Here is a 15,478-nt window from a genome sequence, read left to right on the forward strand (position 1 = left end):
AACAAGACTTCTGACAAAAAATAAGCTCAAGAAAAGACCAGTTAACCGATATACAAGAATTTCAACAGGTGAACTGCAGATGATAAATTGATAATGTTTCTGTCAGTATTTTTTCTGCTGAAGTTATTCGTATTCATCTCTTATCGTACAATTTCTCTAAATTAATGATTGTACATCAGAAATCAAATATTCACCACTTCATGGTCTAGTTGCAAATAACTAATTTACGTTTAATTCAAATGAGAAAGAATAGACGTTTCCTTAGCATGTTGCCCACCCAGGACAGGGTATATTACTTTCCATACATTTCAGCCATTTTGTCGGTATCAAATTAATCTCTCAAATAATATTCAATAATCATTAGTAAGACTCCTTGCAAGACCACGAAGGAATCGAGTCAACGCATTCTTAGCCCGAGTTGATGCCATCTCTTTCTTTTTCTCCTCTTCATCATCTGCAGCCTTCATTTCCTGAGTAGAATGCACTCTACGTACAAGCTTTCGCAACTCCTGCTAAAGTTAGAGACGTTAACTTATTAACATCAATAGAAACAAAAATCCTCTGTGCCAATATATTGTGAAGGCACAAGCAAGCATTAGTGACGCCTACTTGACCTATTCTAGACCAATTATAAATAATAATCCTTATGAATGAGTTTGACTTTATGTATTAAGAGAGCCTAATAGTTATGAGTTCGAAGCTAAAGTAAAACTGGAGATAGGAACGTAGCAGTGAACAGAGCTACCAGGTAAACAAGTGATCTTAGCCTGTAGCTGGGTAGGGAACTTTTGTTGCTTTGAAGCATGGATCAAAATATTACCTGCCGATCAAACTCAACTCCCTGAACTGAATAAACTTCATTGGTGATTTGAATGTCCTTATCGATCAAACCATCAAACCACTTTGTTACTTGATTATCATACGAATTAGATTCCTGATCAAATGTGCAAGAAAAAGTTGTACACTATCAATAGAACCAATGAAAAGTATATCATAAAGATTTTTCCAATTAATTATGTCTAGTTTGGCATGAGATGTAATGATCGTATGATACCTTTTCATCCTCCTCCGATTCAATTTCTATCAAGTCATCATCATCCTCAAGATCATCGGCCCCTAATCCAGTTAAAACCTGTAGCTCCTTCTGATCAGAATCTTTTGTTGCTTTAATTAATCGATCCATTAAATCAGGTTCCACGTCCCTTAGCAATTTTCCTGAGACAATTTATGCATGAAGAACATGAATCTGCACTGCAGAATGTATGTAACATCTCATCAACTTAACACAACTAAATTGAAAGACAATAACACATGATCAGTCAGTTAGCACAAGAAGCCAAGGAATACATATACCAACCAACGCAAAATAAATTGTAAAGTATGAAACACACATTTGATATATGCAACTTGAATACGATGCTGTGATGCTCAATCATGTTTTGAATGACTACTAGTTGCAAACAAATTCTTATTTACGATGATAATGTGACACTAAATATACCATCCAAAACATAGTTTAATTTCTTTTAAAAGAAGAAAAAGATCAAAGTGTTGATAAAGCAATTACCAATATAATTGAACTGCCTCCGCTTTCCTTCGCGAACATCGGGTCCTAGTCTCTGTGGCAAAACAACAAACACCTTATCTTCAACAAATTCATCCAAAATGACCACATTATCAGATAAACAAGTCATCAGCATTGCATCAGTGTCATGATTACTTGAATGAAAAATAATGAAAGAGCACCTTAACCAACATGAGAGCTTCGAACACAACTTGGTCCAAAGAAGCCACTCTGCAAACAAATCAGACAATGTTTTTTCTTCTTTTTTCACCAAAGATTGCAACTTTGAACAAAAAAAGAAGATAAATGAGTAGAAGCGAAAACGAGAAAACGGACCCAAGGATGCGTTTAATTTGGGGAGGAGACAAGGAAGCCAAATCCATGGCCCACTGCACAGCACGCTTTGCTTCGCGCTTCAATTGGTTGCGGCTCTTCTTTAGTTCGGAATCGAAGTCTGCGGTGGTGGATGGCGATGGTAGCGGAACATTGGTTCGTAGAAGACCCCGCGAACGGGTATTGAGGTTTCGCTGAGCTGAAGCAATATGAGAGGATGATGATGATTTCGTGGGTGGTTGTTTTGAGGAGAGAAGATGATGATGTTGAAGTGGAAGAAGGGTGGCAGTAGCAGCAGTTCTTGGGTGGTGGTGGTGCAACCATGGCAATGACCTTAGAGGCCGTAATAGCTGTTGATTCATTTCTGTATCAGAAACTGAAATGCAATGCGCCTATGCCTCTTCCTCTTTTAGGAAAGTGTTCTGTTGAACAATAAAAGAATGGTTTATCTAACAAATATATTTTGGAGGATATATACCACTAATATTAGCAAGATTAGAAGGAATACAAGAACATAAACAACTGAATTGGACTGATTTATTTCTTGAAAGTATACGCAAACAATTAAATTGAAATACGCCAATGAATTATAATTCAAATGACATAATCTCTTTATAATGCATCAAAATTAAATTTATTTTTAAAATAAAATATTTAAGAATTTTGCTAAGACAGTTAGGTAGACAATGTGGGTGCAAATAATTGGAACAATGGATTGCATTTCAAGTCCCACTAAAAAAAATATTCTACTCTATTTATTCACTACAATTCTAATCTCTCTCCTACCACATTTATCTTCTTTTACTATAATAGCACCATCATTAACACACCTCACTGCCATCACCGTTTGAAGAAGCAACGCGTCACGCTGCTGCACCTTCTTCTCCCATGCGTCGCACCATCCTTATGCTCCTTGCAACTGACACTGCGGCTACACCTTTTTTCATACGTCACACTGTTCCTGTTCTCCCTGCAAGTGATATTGTCGCTGTGCGCCTTCTTTTTCTTTCTGTAACGTCGCACCATTGCTGAGCTAGAAGCCTTGTTCTCCCGCTATTCCAACGAGTGCACCTCTACCTTTGCTTCCATGTTGTTGCTTTGTCACTTCCATCGCATACTATTTTGCTATATTCACCCAAATAGTATGACTTAAATAAACATTCACATTTTAGTGAAAAGAATCATCCGCATATGTGTATACAAAATCAAGCAAATTAAGTAAAATATCAATGGTATATCCAAATAAATATCTATTTTAAAATGAAAAGAATAATCCGCAAACATAATAAAATAAACATGCGATTTAGTTGATAAAAAACAAATAACGAGACCGCAGCTACGAGATACCGTAATCATGATGTAGCGATGATGGTGGCATAGGATTACGAGAGACCGATAGTGATTTAAAAAAACAAATTTAAAATTATAATTAAAATTAATTAATTTTAATTTTAATTTTTAAAATTAAAATTAACTTTAATTTTTTAATCTATTATTTATGTTAGTCAGAAAGAGCGTTGTTCCTGTACTTTCTCAATATTTAAATTTTAAACATGTATCAACTAATTCCGCATTTTATTTTCCCTTCTAACGTGAGAACTGGTGGATGAATACAAAAACGGTGTCGTTTGAGGGTCCATAAGTGTTCTAATGTTCTCCAAGTAGTCAGAAGCTATAAAGAGTAGGTAAGGCCCCAAGTTCCCGGATGCTTGGTCTGGTCTTTGGTACACTGCTTTCCTCTCATCTCAGATTCAACCCCGCCGGTACCCTCTCTCCCGCCGTATAAGCCACGGTACTCTCTCTCTCTCTCTCTCTGTTTTAGGTTTCTTCTATGCGCGCGCCTCGTATAACTGCTTTCCTTCTCTTCTGTCGTGTTCACCCTAATTGATTAGCTATATAGTTCAAATGAATTACGCTACTTGTTTTAAGGAATTTTCTTCATTGCTTACTAATTACTTGAATCCACAAACTGTTATGTGATGTGTATTTGCTGATTATATGAGCAATGGCCCTTGCATAAAGTAAATATTCTTTGTAATCAAATTTGTCTCTTTAGGGTGCTCTATTTGATTAGATCTCTGATGAGATTAGCATTTGGCTCAATTATTCTTGGAAGTTAGACTATGATGGACAGAGTGCTTGCTTAAGTTGTTTCTAATAATCATTTAATAAATTCCAATGGCTTAACTAGATTACACTTTTAAGACCTGAGACGGATTGGATCCTCAATTTTTTTTCTCACTTGAAGGGATAAAGTGTGATCTCTCATCACATATATTTTATAGGCAGGACCAAGAGAAAACATTGAAAGGTTAAAATTCACATTTTACTCCCTCAATTCAAAAAAAAATTGAGAGGGTTATTTTGCTGGGCAGTGATTTATTTTTGCATCTGTGAGTGCAATAGGAGAAATTCCTGTATACACCATGGAGGAAGGTTGATTCTTCTGCAAAATTGATTTGATTTATTATCACAAACATTTAAGAGAATAAACAAAGGTGAATGAGAATAAATGAGTGGTTGTAGAGTGATCTAGAATATTTTGTGCAATTAGAGCTGTAAGATGCTGTAGGATTTTATTTTATTGTTATTTTTTTTTTGCAATGGATAAAACATTCTGTGGTGTAACCATTTTGCTTTTGGTGCTATGGTGTAACTATTCGGATTTTAACTTAATATATGTATTTACATGATGTTGTTTCTCTTATGAGGTTACCTGACATGTTTTAATGGCAATCAGAAGTAGTACTTGTATCAAATGGCTTCCTCCTTCAAAGCATTTTTGAACAGTCCAGTCGGCCCTAAAACAGCTCACTTTTGGGGACCTGTTGCAAACTGGGGATTTGTTGCTGCTGTGAGTATCATGCTATGATAATATGATATTACCTTCATAATGGAAAGAGTCCGCCGCATTCGTTTACTTAAATGGTTATTGATCATTCACAATATTGCCTTCTCCTACACTAATACACCAAACTCTGACTTGTAGGGGTTGGCTGACATGAATAAACCTCCAGAAATGATCTCTGGCAACATGACAGCAGGTTTGTAAAATCCCAAGTTCTATAAGATATTATTTTCTTATTATTATTTTGTTTGTCTTATTGACACATCTTCTTTTGATACTGCAGCAATGTGTGTCTACTCTGCATTATTCATGAGATTTGCATGGATGGTACAGCCGCGTAACTATCTACTTCTTGCATGCCATGCATCAAATGAGACCGTACAACTCTATCAGCTCTCCCGTTGGGCAAAGGGACAGGGGTAAGTGGCTGACCAAACCAGCAAAACTTTGATCTTACCCAATTTTTATTCTCGTTACTCCATGTGAGGATAACTGTGGTATATTATATCGTTTCTCTTCTAATTTTAAGATACTTCGACATGAATACACATTTAGTCTCATTAGCTGGGAGTCACTGTTACCTTCTTTCTACCTTTATTTTGAATTAATCACCAAGGGTGGTATATGTTTCTTAAAATAACATGCCATTTCCAGAAACAGGAAGTATCAATTGGCAATAATTGATCTATATATGCATTATATTGGACATTATTCTAACTACCAATTAATGTAATAACCTTTGCATCTCTTCATTTCTTTTATAGTTATCTCTCGGATAAGAAGGAAGAAGCTTCACCACAGTGACTCAATGCTAGCACGTTCTGAATGTAGCAACTTGAAGAGATTTTTCCATTTGAATTTGCGTATTTATGAATAATTGATTGTAAGAAATGCTCGTGGAAACTGAGAGGTTGAGATTATCCAAGTTTGTTTGATCTGGGGAGGGTTTGAATGGAAGGTCTAAACAATTAGTCAATTAGTTAAAGGCATATATGGGTGGGTTTTGTATGTATCTCCCCCAGAAGCATTTTAACTTCGAAGGATTTGTCCATAGCTGAAATTCACTTCCAAGACTGGGAGGTGAAAACTCGACTATATGATTTGGACTTTCATATTTATGTGAATGAACGTTCATATGTCCAATTCTTTCTTCAAGTTGCTATTAATCCCTTTGTTTGAATAGATTTCCGTTCTCAGCTAAAGCATTTTTTCCCTCTTTCAAGAACAACCTCTTACAGTTCTGCCTCTGTCAAAAGCAGACCTCAAAAGGATGAAAATCCTTTTTTTTATAGGTAGGAGAGTGTTGAATTATGAAATTGATTGGCATGGGGAGTTTCTAGTTTCCTAACAAATTCTAGCCAACTTTCTAAAAGTTATTTTTAACAATTATAATTTTTCGTTGATTAAATATTTGAATAACTTCTTACTTCTGAGCAGCAGCATTAATAATCTTTATTCAGAAATTAAATTTGGATAATTTGCACATTTTAATTTAGGGCTTTTTGGGGGTGGGGGGTTTGATTTCCACATAATTGAATAATCTCTTCAAATTATACAAGAAATAGTAAATAAAATGGATGGAAAATTCAACTAATTTATAGTATGTTAAACAATCATTTTTTCCAAATTATTCAGTTTTGATATTTAATTCTTGAGAAATCACGGAAGTAATACTAATTTGGTCCGGAAAAAAATTTAAAGAAAAATACTGAATTATAAAAAAAAAGTTACAAAAAAATTAAGATTTATTTAAGAATTTAATTAGGAAGAAATGGAGCCTTTGAAGATAAGCCGCAAACAAATACATCTAGTCATAAAAGTTAAAACGCACGAAATTAGAAATAAAGTAATTTTTGGAAGTTAAAAAAGAAAGGGTTCAGTTTTCCTTTTGGACGCGACGGTGTGTCATTTAAGACGAGGAAGGTAGCGGCGGACGGTGAGTACAACAAACGCAGAGAATGGCGGAGGATGGCGGAACAGCCACAATGACTGGAAGGAATGAACACGAAGAAAGAGAAGACGAAAGAGAAACACCGAAAGAGAAGAAAGAGATGTCTCCATGGGAGCAGCACTCGGCGGTGATCAAGCTTCCCCGGTTCGACTACAACGCCCCCTCCACTCTCCTTCATGGCTCCCATTCGGGCTTTCTTATCACTTGTACTATCAGTCAGTTACTTCCTTCTCTTCTCTTCTTTCTCCATTTTCCCACTGTTCAGTTAGCTCTCTTTTCTATATATATATATATACCAATTTGGAATCATGTTTTACAGAACGGGAGAAAAGCGCTACCAAGGAAGCAATCTCTATACTCCACAAGGTTCCCCCTTTCTTTACCCTCTTCTCTTAACCGTTATTATTCTCATGTTTCAATGTTAAATGCTATTAATTAACAAAAGAAAATGCTACATGCACACAAAAAGAGTCGTTATTTGTGTAAATTTATACACGTTGATTCACATATTTTTTCTAACTAAATAATTAGCTACTGGAATAATCAGCCATAGTAGAATAATCGAACTTTTTTTGAGTAGTATAATAAAAAAAAATTGAGATGTCAAATACAGATTTTTATACGCAGTGGCGGATTGGTGACTGATTTTTTATGCAAACGTAGCATGATTGGTTAGCAAATAATGATTCTCTATAGAATTCATTCATTAGAGAGATTGGAGTATATTAATGCACAAACAAGACCTTCTAACTTTTCATACAGTTTGCCAGGCCCTTCAGCAAGGGTTCTTATAACAGTTTGAACGACCTTGAAGATGATAACGCTTCTAAGAAAAGAAGGGTATGCACAGAAGATGATGCTGAGGAGTGTTTGGACAACAAGGAAAAGGAAACAGCCTCTGCCACTTCTAACTCTGGAGACGGTATTGAGTGTATATAGTTGGACCTTTTCTTTTTGTCTTCCAGTTTCGGGAGGGAGAAGGAGGTAGTGTTTTTGGTTTGTTGAGCTGAAAATTCATGGCCTCAATGGTGGCAGGTAAGCTTTTAAGCGGGAGCGGTAATAGAGCAGAGACAGATGCTGAAGGAGTTCCTGGTCTTTCCCTGGTTAAGCTTACAAGGAGTGGTTTGCTTCTCTTTACATTTCCAGAGGACGCATTGCCCGACACTGTTGATATTGTGTCAAATATCATTCAAGCTTATGAATCTGGGAGTGTGAAATCGCCAGCGTAAGTAAATTTGCTTATGCTTTTAGTGTTAGTTCAAAATGTCGTGTTCATGGTTCTAGGAAGTAAATGGTGGTGTGGATTTATGCCATTCCCTCCTGGCCATGGAAGAAAATGAAGACGTATTTCTTGAAGAAAAGCTGAGCCAAGATTTTTGTTCAAGAAAACACTGATTGACTTTTTTATCCTAAGTGGTTAAACAAGTTTGATAATTGGTTGCCCTTCCACTGATACATTTGTTTAGCCTTCAAGCCCTAACAACCATTGATGCAGTAACTTTAAGCTTTTGAAATGATTGATAAAAATGTGGAATTGCGTATCTTGCTTCTAATTTTGTTGAGTGGGCATATTAGGTTTGCGAACGGAGACTAGAAAAGTCTTCTAGCGAGTGATTTCAGTTCACATCTTTTCTGGCACTAATGGGTGAGCATGTTTTCTCTGCAGCTGGTGCCATCGCGTTTTCCCAATCCAGGCTACCTGTGGTTTAAATGAAAAAGAGCTGCAAGAAGTAGTATCAATGCTAGTTAAAAAGTTTGTGGATGATAAACAGAACATACTTGAACGACCTGTAAAGGTGCAATACAATATTACCTTTCTGATGCAAATGAGCCTCACCTCATGATAAGTCCTGTACTCATCAACAAGTCTTGATATTTGTAGATGAATTAAAATCTTAAACCAATCTCATACGATATAAGTTTTAGACAATCAAAGTCCATGTTTAGCAGTATTGTATTTTATTCTGTAGTTTGCTGTTGGGTACAACCGAAGAGGAATTGAAGAGACGAAGTATGTGAAAGAAAAATCAAAGGATTCCAATGCATTCAGTTTGCTAGACCGCAATAAGTGCTTTGGCATAGTGGCTTCTGCAGTCAATTGCGTGGTGGGAGATTCAGTAGTTGACCTCAGGATTCCAGAGGTAAACATGTTGTATGCCCCCCAAAAATAGTCTAGCTTGTGCTACTCACATTTGTGCATACTCTGGGTATTGACTCTATTGTTGCAGCTGTGTGTTCTTGTCGAAGTGCTCCCCATTTCCGGAGTGCCAAACGGGTCGATTGTGGTTGCTGTCTCTGTCCTCCCTAGGAACCTTGTTAGTACGAAGCCTCGGCTCTGCGTCAGGGCCTTGAATTCAAATACAAAGGAAGGGTCTATGGCTGAATGAGAAGTGCCGGTGATTCTTTCAGATGGCTTATGCTGGAATACATGGCGTATCCCTTATGACTCTTTGATACAACTAAAAGTAGCCCCTCTCAAACTCGGCTGAAGGTATGAGCAATAGCCTAACAAATTATTCTGGCTCTGTTAACAAGTAGAACCTGCTGTCAATTTTGCACCTATTTATAATGTGGCTATTATGTCAATTGAATGTGTTTTGTGAACAAAACTGAAACACAATGGAACCCTATGGTCTTGTGATACATGAGTGGGTTTATATGTTGTACTTCACCAATTTCAATATCTTATGGTATATTGATGAAACCAAAAATAGTCTGCATTTGATATAGAATTTTCGGATATGCATGATGTATAGTCAATTTAGTAGTCCAGGTGTAATTAAACCATGTTAGGAAGCTTATTTCTTACAAGCTGAGGTCCATAAATTTGACAATTAATGTGGTAATAAGGATGTGATGCAGTATATATAAGTTTATTACTTTGTTTGATTGTCATAATCCATAAGTTAATTGTTACAGTTATGCTACACGCTCCAACTACCAAGTCTAACCAAGTTGGTCCAAACTCAACAAAAATTAGTTTCATTAGTGAAAGCGTGAATACACGCTCCAACTACATAGAGCGTTCCCGCGCTCCTCCTCCTCCTTTGCGTGTTTCCTCCTCATCGTCGTTTTTTTATTGCTACTGTTGTCGCTGCGTTTTTTTTTCTTTTCCTCTTCCTCTTCCAAGTGATTTTGCAGCATTATGTGTTTCTTCTTTTTTGTTTGATTCTTTCTTGTTTTTATTCTTGTTAAGAGAGTAAAACCAGAAGAAGCATGAGAAGGTAAAACAAGAAGAAGATGAACAAGAAAAGAAGAAGATAATGATGAAGAAGAATGAGGAGGAGATGTTTTGAGTTATGCAGAATATATTAGCTAGATTTAAAATTTACATGCATGTGTTTTTGTGATTGATTGAATCTTGTTTGTGTGCTTGTTGTGAATTGAGTTTGTTTGTGTATCATCATCATTAAGTAATTTTGGTGTATTCTGGATTTAGATAAGGTGCATTTGGTTTGTGCTTGTTTTGAATTGAGTTTGTTTGTGTGTCGTCATAATTAAGTAACTTCGGTGCATTCTGGATTTAAATAAGGTACATTTGGTCTCATTGAATTGGATTTGATGTAATTAGTTCATGTAAGTTAATTGTAGTATTTCTGGTGTCATTTAAGCCATATTGATGAATTTTTTGGATTTAAAATTTACATGCGTGTATTTTTGTGGATGATTGAATCTAGTTTGTGTTTGTTTTAAGTTGAATTTGCTTGTGTGTTAGGACTGACCAATATATAGCCAACATTGGGTGCAAAGCATAGTAGTTAGGAATGACCAATCATATTAATGGTTAATTGGTTCAATTGGTGAGTAACTGGTTGAATAGATTTCACGTAAATAAAAAATATAAAATAGTCAGAAATAATATGGAACAACAACAATATAAAAGCAACAGGTATTCTAAATTCACAGAACCTATTCCCTATCCAACAATATAAAATTATAAATTCACAACAAGAATATAGCACAGCAACAAAAACAACCATATACACCAGTAATCAGAAAAAAAATGATCCACTATTAAGCATATATATTACACTACAACAACAAAAAAGTCATTCGGGAGGTGTACGGAAAAAAAATATGAAGCATTTTGAACTGACCAGATTATTTAAAATTGTCGGTTCATCGATTTTGGCTAAAATCGAGCGATTTAAATCAATTCTCACCGGTTCTTTTTCTTTTACGTTCGGACACCTCAACTGAACCGATTTTGTGATTCGTTTGTCAGTTTTTTAGGCCAACCAAGCAGTTCAATCCGATTTTGGCAACTATGATACAAAGTATGGATAATGATATGGTAAGTAGTGTTTTTTAATGAAAAGCCAAAATTGTTCCTTTTACAACAAAGCAAAAAAATAAAGACATCATGTCCAACGTAAACCATAAAAAAGTTTGTTATAATTTTTACTATTCACAACAAATTTCTTGCAAAATATAACGAATCATGTGTGAAGATGTAGTTTTGTAAAACTTTAAATGCATAATTTTATTGGGAATTTGAATTTAATAAAATCATGAATGATGAACTGACTACAAAAAATTGAGTGAATAATCATTGGGAATTGTAATTCATCTTTCTAATTATCGTTAAAATACTTAATTAATAAAATTTTAAATATATTTTGTTTCTTTATTTCAAAGTTTAGAAATTAATTAAGAGATTAAATTAAGATTTTTTTATCATTTTTCAGAAAAAGAGAACCGAACATTAAATGAGAATAAACATAAGAAAAAGACATTGAATGAAAGCCAACGCTAAATGGTGAAAAGTATAAAATAAAATTTCATTAAACGACCAATATTTTTTTTAAAATGCTACTTATACATTAAAATCAGCCATTAAAATCAATGACCAATGTATTTTGGTATAAATATATATGTGGTTTAATTTATTTTCAATCTGTATTTGTATTCTAACATGTATTTTATATTTGTGGCTGACTTAGTGACTAATTTTGGTGTACACATTATATAGTCATACTTTTTTATTGGATGTATAACCAACACTAGAGAAAAATAACATGAGGAAAATAAGCCAGGATTCTCGATCATTTTTCAGGAAAAGATAACCAAACATTAAACGAGCCAATGTTAAACAGTGAAAAAATAATATAAAATAGAAGTTTATACCATGACCAACAAATCTTTAGCCAATATATAGCCAACATTGGGTGCAAAGCAAAGTTGTTAGAACTGAATCGGTAATCAAACCAGTCAGACTATTGGTTAATTGGTTCAACTGGTAAGTCATTGGTTAAACCGATCTCACAAAAAAAAAGTCAGAAATAATATGAAAAGCAACAATATAAAAGTAGAAGGTATCCTAAATTCAAAGAACCTATCCCCTATCCAACAATATAAAATTATAAATTCACAACAATAATATACCACAACAACAAAGACAACCATAAACACGTATAATAATAATAATAATAATAATAATAATAATAATAATAATAATAATAATAAGGATAAATACCCTTTCCGGCCCCTGAACATTTTAAACTGGGATATATCGCACCTTTATCATCCAGAAATCTCTACCCGATCCTCAACCAACGACAAAAGTGAACGAATCGACCCCTGTGACCAGTTGCTAATAGGTTGCCTGGATGACATGTCAGGTGGAGGCTGAGGTGTCAATTAAATGTGCCACGTGTAAGTAGAAGTTGTTGCAGACTTGCAGGGACTTAAAACCCCCTCCCTGCAACTCAAACGGCGTCGTTGCATTGGGTTAATATTCCCCTTCACTTTCGAAGTACATTTACTGTAATATCCCTCTTCTTTTCATTCATTCACTAAAAAGCCCTAACACTTCATCTTCCACCATTGTTTCCCTCTAGAACCTTTGCACGACGCTAGAACGGAAGTCTGGTATAAACGAATCTGCGACGAACGTGTGCAGGGCATAGACGTTCACTATGTGAGACGGCAGTGAAAGGTTAGTTCAGTTTTTCGATTTTCACATTGTGTTAGTTAAGAATGTAGTTGTTTTCCATGCATGTTTATGCGGGGTGTGATGTGAGGATCTTTACGTTCGAAATGATTAGTATGATTAATGGATAAAGTGGTTAAGAAGAAACACTGTTTTTAATTAGGGTTTGATAATGCTAGGGGTTGATAAACGTAGTTAGTAATCCGGGTAATGAAATTTGTATGTAGTGGTTTTAGTGATGATAATGTTGGTGGCATTGTTGTGCATTACGGTAAAACTATTTTTAAATGTTGCAGATGTCTGTGTTTGTGATCCCTGTATTTAACCATGGCAGAAAGCTTGTTAGAGCTAATGGTAAGCTACAATACTTAGACGGGAAGGTAGAGAAGTTTCCTCCAATGGATATTGATTTCGTAAACAAGAAGGACTTGGAGGAACTTTTCAAGGGTTTGAGGTACTTGACATACAAACAAATCTACTGGCACGACCCAACTATTATTGAGTTCGAGGATGGTCTGCATGTGCTCTATGGTGATAAGGAGATCAACAAGATAACCAAGCATTAAATGAGTCAATGTAAAACAGTGAAAAATAATATAAAATAGAAGTTTATACGACGACCAACAAATCTTTAGCCAATATATAGCCAACAATGGGTGAAAAGCATAGTAGTTAGAACTGAATCGGTAATCAAACCAGTCATACTATTGGTTAATTGGTTAATGGGTTCAATTGGTGAGTCACTGGTTGAACCGATTTCAAGTAAATAAAAAATATAAAATAGTTAGAAATAATATGGAACAGCAATAATATAAAAGTAGCAGGTATCCTAAATTCACAGAACCTATCCCCCATCCAACAATATAAAATTATAAATTCACAACAACAATAGAGCACAGTAACAAAAACAACCATATACACCAATAATCAAACAAAAAAAACAACGATCCACAATTAAACATATATATTACAAACCAACAAAAACGTCATTTGTGTAGGTGTACAACAAAAATGCATTTTGAATAGGCCAGATTATTTAAATTGTCGGTTCACTGATTGGCCAAAATCGACAAGTGAGAATCGACCAATTCGAATCAATTCCCACCGATTCTTTTTCTTTAAAGTTTGGACACCTCAACTGAACCGAATTTGTGATTGGTTTGTCAATTTTTTAGTCCGACCAAGGAGTTCGGTCCGATTCTGACAAATATGGTACGAAGTATGGATAATGTTATGGAAAGGAGTGTTTTTTAATGAAAAGCTAAAATTGTTTCTTTTACAACAGAGCAAAAAAACAAAGACATCATGTCCAATGTAAACCATAAAAAAGTTTGTTATAATTTTTACTGTTCACAAAAAATTTCTTGCAAAATATAATGAATCATGTGTGAAGTCGTACTTTTGTAAAACTTTAAATGCATAATTTTGTTGGGGATTTGAATTTAATGAAAACATGAATGATGAATTGACTTCAAAAATTTGAGCAAAAAATTATTGTGAATTGTAATTCATCTTTCTATTTATCATTAGAATACTTAATTAACAAAATTTTAAATATATATTTAAAAGTTTAGAAAATAATTAAGAGATTAAATTAAGATTTTTTATATTTTTTAGAAAAAGATAACGAACATTAAATGAGAATAAACATAAGAAAAAGACATTAAATGAGAGTCAACATTAAATAGTGAAAAATATAAACTAAAATTTCATTAGACGACCAATATTTTAAAAAAATGCTAATTATACATCAAAATCAGCTATTAAAATCAGTTATCAATGTATTTGTATATAAAAACATATGTGATTTAATTTATTTTTAATGTGTATTTGTATTCTAACATGTATTTTATAGAGGTGGCTGACTTAGTGACTGATTTTGGTGTACACTTTATATAGTCATACTTTTTTAGTGGATGTATAACCAACATTGTGTGAAAAATATGGGTAATGTTATAATGAGAGAAAAATAAGCCAGGATTCTTGATCATTTTTAGGGAAAAGATAACCAAGCATTAAATGAGCCAACATTAAACAGCAACAAATAATGACCAACAAGTCTTTAGCCAATATATAGCCAACATTGGGTGCAAAGCATAGTAGTTAGAACTGAATTGGTAATCGAACCAGTCATATTATTGGTTAATTGGTTCAACTAGTGAGTCACTAGTTGAACCGGTCTCACGTAAATCAAAAATATAAAATAGTCAGAAATAATATGGAACAACAACAATATAAAAGCAAGAGGTATCCTAAATTCACAGAACCTATCCCCCATCCAACAATATAACGTTATAAATTCACAACAACAATATAGCACAGCAACAAAAACAACCATATACACCAATAAACAGAAAAAAAAAACAATAAACTATTAAACATATATATTACGCTACCAACAAAAACGACATTTGGGGAGGTGTACAAAAATAAAAGCATTTTGAACTGGCCAGATTATTTAAAATCGTTGGTTCACTTATTTTGGCCAAAATCGACCGATTCGAATCAATTCTCACAGGTTCTTTTTCTTTTACGTTCGAACACCTCAACTGAACCGATTTTGTGATTAGTTTGTCAATTTTTTTGTCCGACCAAGCAGTTCGGTCCGATTTTGACAACTATCGTACGAAGTATGGATAATGTTATGGTAAGGAGTGTTTTTTAATGAAAAGCCAAAATTGTTCCTTTTGCAATAGAGCAAATAAACAAAGACATCATGTCCAATGTAAACCATAAAAAAGTTTGTTATAATTTTTACTGTTCAAAAAAAAATTTCTTGCAAAATATAATGAATCATGTGTGAAGACGTATTTTTGTAAAACATGAATTGCATAATTTTATTGGGAATTT

The 15,478-nt window shown here is 34.3% G+C and overlaps 3 protein-coding genes across 6 annotated transcripts; 2 read left to right on the forward strand and 1 right to left on the reverse strand.

Moving 5' to 3' along the window:
• Nucleotides 1–50: 50 nt before the first annotated feature.
• Nucleotides 51–2,415, reverse strand: LOC130951765 (uncharacterized). Of its 2 annotated transcripts, none has more exons than XM_057880488.1 (6): nucleotides 1,901–2,415; nucleotides 1,747–1,795; nucleotides 1,568–1,619; nucleotides 1,055–1,215; nucleotides 821–934; nucleotides 51–512 (listed from the first exon to the last, which is right to left on the reverse strand). In XM_057880488.1, the coding sequence occupies exons 1-6, from the start codon at nucleotides 2,257–2,259 to the stop codon at nucleotides 351–353; spliced, it is 897 nt and encodes a 298-aa protein (XP_057736471.1). In that variant the 5' UTR covers nucleotides 2,260–2,415; the 3' UTR covers nucleotides 51–350. The 2 variants fall into 2 exon arrangements, with proteins under 2 accessions (XP_057736471.1, XP_057736472.1); XM_057880489.1 differs by having other exon boundaries at nucleotides 59–509; nucleotides 1,901–2,409.
• A 1,066-nt stretch (nucleotides 2,416–3,481) lies between these two features.
• LOC130948044 (mitochondrial pyruvate carrier 1) lies at nucleotides 3,482–5,881 on the forward strand. Its single transcript, XM_057876754.1, has 5 exons — nucleotides 3,482–3,689; nucleotides 4,638–4,751; nucleotides 4,887–4,941; nucleotides 5,029–5,164; nucleotides 5,510–5,881. The coding sequence occupies exons 2-5, from the start codon at nucleotides 4,656–4,658 to the stop codon at nucleotides 5,547–5,549; spliced, it is 327 nt and encodes a 108-aa protein (XP_057732737.1). The 5' UTR covers nucleotides 3,482–3,689; nucleotides 4,638–4,655; the 3' UTR covers nucleotides 5,550–5,881.
• Nucleotides 5,882–6,596: 715 nt separating this feature from the next.
• Nucleotides 6,597–10,277, forward strand: LOC130950918 (uncharacterized). Of its 3 annotated transcripts, XR_009073769.1 has the most exons (8): nucleotides 6,597–6,911; nucleotides 7,016–7,062; nucleotides 7,459–7,627; nucleotides 7,732–7,921; nucleotides 8,363–8,492; nucleotides 8,667–8,837; nucleotides 8,925–9,187; nucleotides 9,893–10,277. XR_009073769.1 is itself a non-coding variant. In XM_057879520.1 (7 exons), exons 1-7 carry the CDS (start codon nucleotides 6,704–6,706, stop codon nucleotides 9,081–9,083), a joined length of 1,074 nt encoding a protein of 357 aa, XP_057735503.1. In that variant the 5' UTR covers nucleotides 6,597–6,703; the 3' UTR covers nucleotides 9,084–9,855. The 3 variants fall into 3 exon arrangements, 2 of the variants coding, with proteins under 2 accessions (XP_057735503.1, XP_057735504.1); XM_057879520.1 differs by lacking the exon at nucleotides 9,893–10,277 and having other exon boundaries at nucleotides 8,925–9,855; XM_057879521.1 differs by lacking the exon at nucleotides 9,893–10,277 and having other exon boundaries at nucleotides 7,459–7,618; nucleotides 8,925–9,852.
• The last annotated feature ends 5,201 nt before the right edge of the window (nucleotides 10,278–15,478 follow it).

Source organism: Arachis stenosperma, chromosome 9 (assembly GCF_014773155.1).
Source record: "Arachis stenosperma cultivar V10309 chromosome 9, arast.V10309.gnm1.PFL2, whole genome shotgun sequence".
In the NCBI taxonomy this organism is placed as follows: Eukaryota; Viridiplantae; Streptophyta; class Magnoliopsida; order Fabales; family Fabaceae; genus Arachis; species Arachis stenosperma.

What these genes read in the sequence shown, in the direction of transcription:
- LOC130951765 (XM_057880488.1), bottom strand. Translation starts at nt 2,259, where the DNA reads ATGAATCAACAGCTATTACGGCCTCTAAGGTCATTGCCATGGTTGCAC. An exon ending in AAGCTCTCATGTTGGTTAAG is followed by an intron (nt 1,620 to 1,746) that starts GTGCTCTTTCAT and finishes GTTTTGCCACAG; the next exon opens with AGACTAGGACCCGATGTTCG. An exon ending in GAGGCAGTTCAATTATATTG is followed by an intron (nt 1,216 to 1,567) that starts GTAATTGCTTTA and finishes AAATTGTCTCAG; the next exon opens with GAAAATTGCTAAGGGACGTG.
- LOC130948044 (XM_057876754.1), top strand. Translation starts at nt 4,656, where the DNA reads ATGGCTTCCTCCTTCAAAGCATTTTTGAACAGTCCAGTCGGCCCTAAA. An exon ending in ACTGGGGATTTGTTGCTGCT is followed by an intron (nt 4,752 to 4,886) that starts GTGAGTATCATG and finishes TCTGACTTGTAG; the next exon opens with GGGTTGGCTGACATGAATAA. An exon ending in CGTTGGGCAAAGGGACAGGG is followed by an intron (nt 5,165 to 5,509) that starts GTAAGTGGCTGA and finishes TTTCTTTTATAG; the next exon opens with TTATCTCTCGGATAAGAAGG.
- LOC130950918 (XM_057879520.1), top strand. Translation starts at nt 6,704, where the DNA reads ATGGCGGAGGATGGCGGAACAGCCACAATGACTGGAAGGAATGAACAC. An exon ending in CTCTGGAGACGGTATTGAGT is followed by an intron (nt 7,628 to 7,731) that starts GTATATAGTTGG and finishes CAATGGTGGCAG; the next exon opens with GTAAGCTTTTAAGCGGGAGC. An exon ending in TACTTGAACGACCTGTAAAG is followed by an intron (nt 8,493 to 8,666) that starts GTGCAATACAAT and finishes TTTATTCTGTAG; the next exon opens with TTTGCTGTTGGGTACAACCG.